The 1,614-nt window shown below is 40.1% G+C and overlaps 1 protein-coding gene across 1 annotated transcript; it reads left to right on the top strand.

Moving 5' to 3' along the window:
- Nucleotides 1-245: 245 nt before the first annotated feature.
- On the top strand, nt 246-1,208 carry LOC102013387 (olfactory receptor 10A2-like). Its single transcript, XM_005397241.1, has one exon. The coding sequence runs from the start codon at nt 246-248 to the stop codon at nt 1,206-1,208; it is 963 nt and encodes a 320-aa protein (XP_005397298.1).
- The last annotated feature ends 406 nt before the right edge of the window (nt 1,209-1,614 follow it).

Here is a 1,614-nt window from a genome sequence, read left to right as displayed (position 1 = left end):
TGAGAATCCAGAAATTAAACTTTATTTTCCTATCAATTTCTATGGAAAAATACAATTGAAAATGGGAAATAACTGTTCATGAATTTTAATTGTGTAGCCATTTATGAAAATGTAATAGAAAAATTCACTTGTCTAGATTTCATCTCAAAACCCTGATGTTACAAAAGCTCTTTTCCTGAATTTTGAGAACTGAGTTTGATGACAGAATTCCTAGGCACTATCCACCTTCACTATTATCTTTACAGATGTCTGACTTTGAGCCCATGATGAGCAGAAACCAGTCTTTCTGCACTAAATTCACATTTGTGGCTTTTTCTTCTCTAGCTGAGATACAAATTGTACTCTTCATCATTTTCTTAATCATGTACTTATTTACTGTGGGAGGAAACCTCATCATCATCTGTCTGATCTGGGTCACCCCTTCCCTGCACACTCCCATGTATTTCTTCCTGGTGAACCTCTCCTTTTTGGAGATGTGCTACATCACCAGTGTGGTGCCTCAGACGCTGGTGCACCTGCTGGTGGAGAACAAGACCATAAGTGTGGGTGGTTGTGCAGCCCAGATGTACATATTTGCCATCTTGGGACTGACAGAATGCTGCCTGCTGGCAGCCATGGCTTATGACCGCTTTGTAGCTGTTTGTTACCCTCTGCATTACACTCTCCTGATGAGCCCTCCTGTCTGTTTGAAATTGGCCGCAGCATCTTGGATCACTGGGATGGTGGTAGAATCAGCACAGATCAGATGGATCTTCAGTCTCCCTTTCTGTGGAACAGGAAAGATCGAACATTTCTTTTGTGACATCATGCCTGTAGTGAAACTGGCTTGTGTGGACACTTCCCACCATGAGGTTGTGGTTTTTGTTGTTTCTGTGCTCTTCATTATGAGTCCTTGTTTTCTCATTCTATGCTCCTATACACGCATTCTCTTGGCAATCCTGAGAATCCCTTCAGCAGCTGGCAGATGCAAAGCTTTCTCCACGTGTTCTTCGCACCTCCTGGTCGTTTCTCTGTTCTATGGTACAGCCTTGTTCACTTATCTCCAACCCAAAAATTCACACACTCCCGACACAGACAAGGCCACGGCACTCATGTACACAGTGGTCACACCTGCTCTGAATCCCGTCATCTACACTTTGAGAAACAAGGAAGTGAAGGAAGCCTTTCACAGGGTAACACGCAGGAACCCTCTTAGACAAATGGCCTAAACTAACTGTAGCAGCTGAAACTTCTCATACTACTGTGTAGTGAGGTTATCCAAGACTGTATGAACCCTCTAGCAATATATATTTTCACTGATGCTTTCATAACCTAGGAATCAGAGGCCATTTGGGTTTCTTTCCTCTGTTTTGATGCAGTAAGACGAAAGTAATTTGGAAGTAGGATGATTCGACTGTTTAATTATTTATTCATTCAAATATATTTCCTGATATTTTAAGTAGTAGCTGTCTTTTTCTTCCTTCTGCAGTGGGAATATTATGAAGGTCAGTGTATTTTATATCATTTTATGGTATAAAATAAAATAATCTTGAGAAATGAAACAAGAAAAAAGAACAATAAGAAATACTTTTGTAGTATGAAATGTAGAATATAAATTCTAAGTAGATAAGATTG

The sequence above is a fragment of the Chinchilla lanigera genome, unplaced genomic scaffold (assembly GCF_000276665.1).
Source record: "Chinchilla lanigera isolate Chin_1 unplaced genomic scaffold, ChiLan1.0 scaffold00057, whole genome shotgun sequence".
Lineage (NCBI taxonomy): Eukaryota > Metazoa > Chordata > Mammalia > Rodentia > Chinchillidae > Chinchilla > Chinchilla lanigera.
The sequence above is the reverse complement of the archived record's forward strand: the minus strand, read 5'-3'. Positions and strand labels throughout refer to the sequence as shown.

Bases quoted from the DNA above. Each gene is read 5' to 3' on its own strand.
- LOC102013387 (XM_005397241.1), top strand. From the start codon at position 246: ATGTCTGACTTTGAGCCCATGATGAGCAGAAACCAGTCTTTCTGCACT.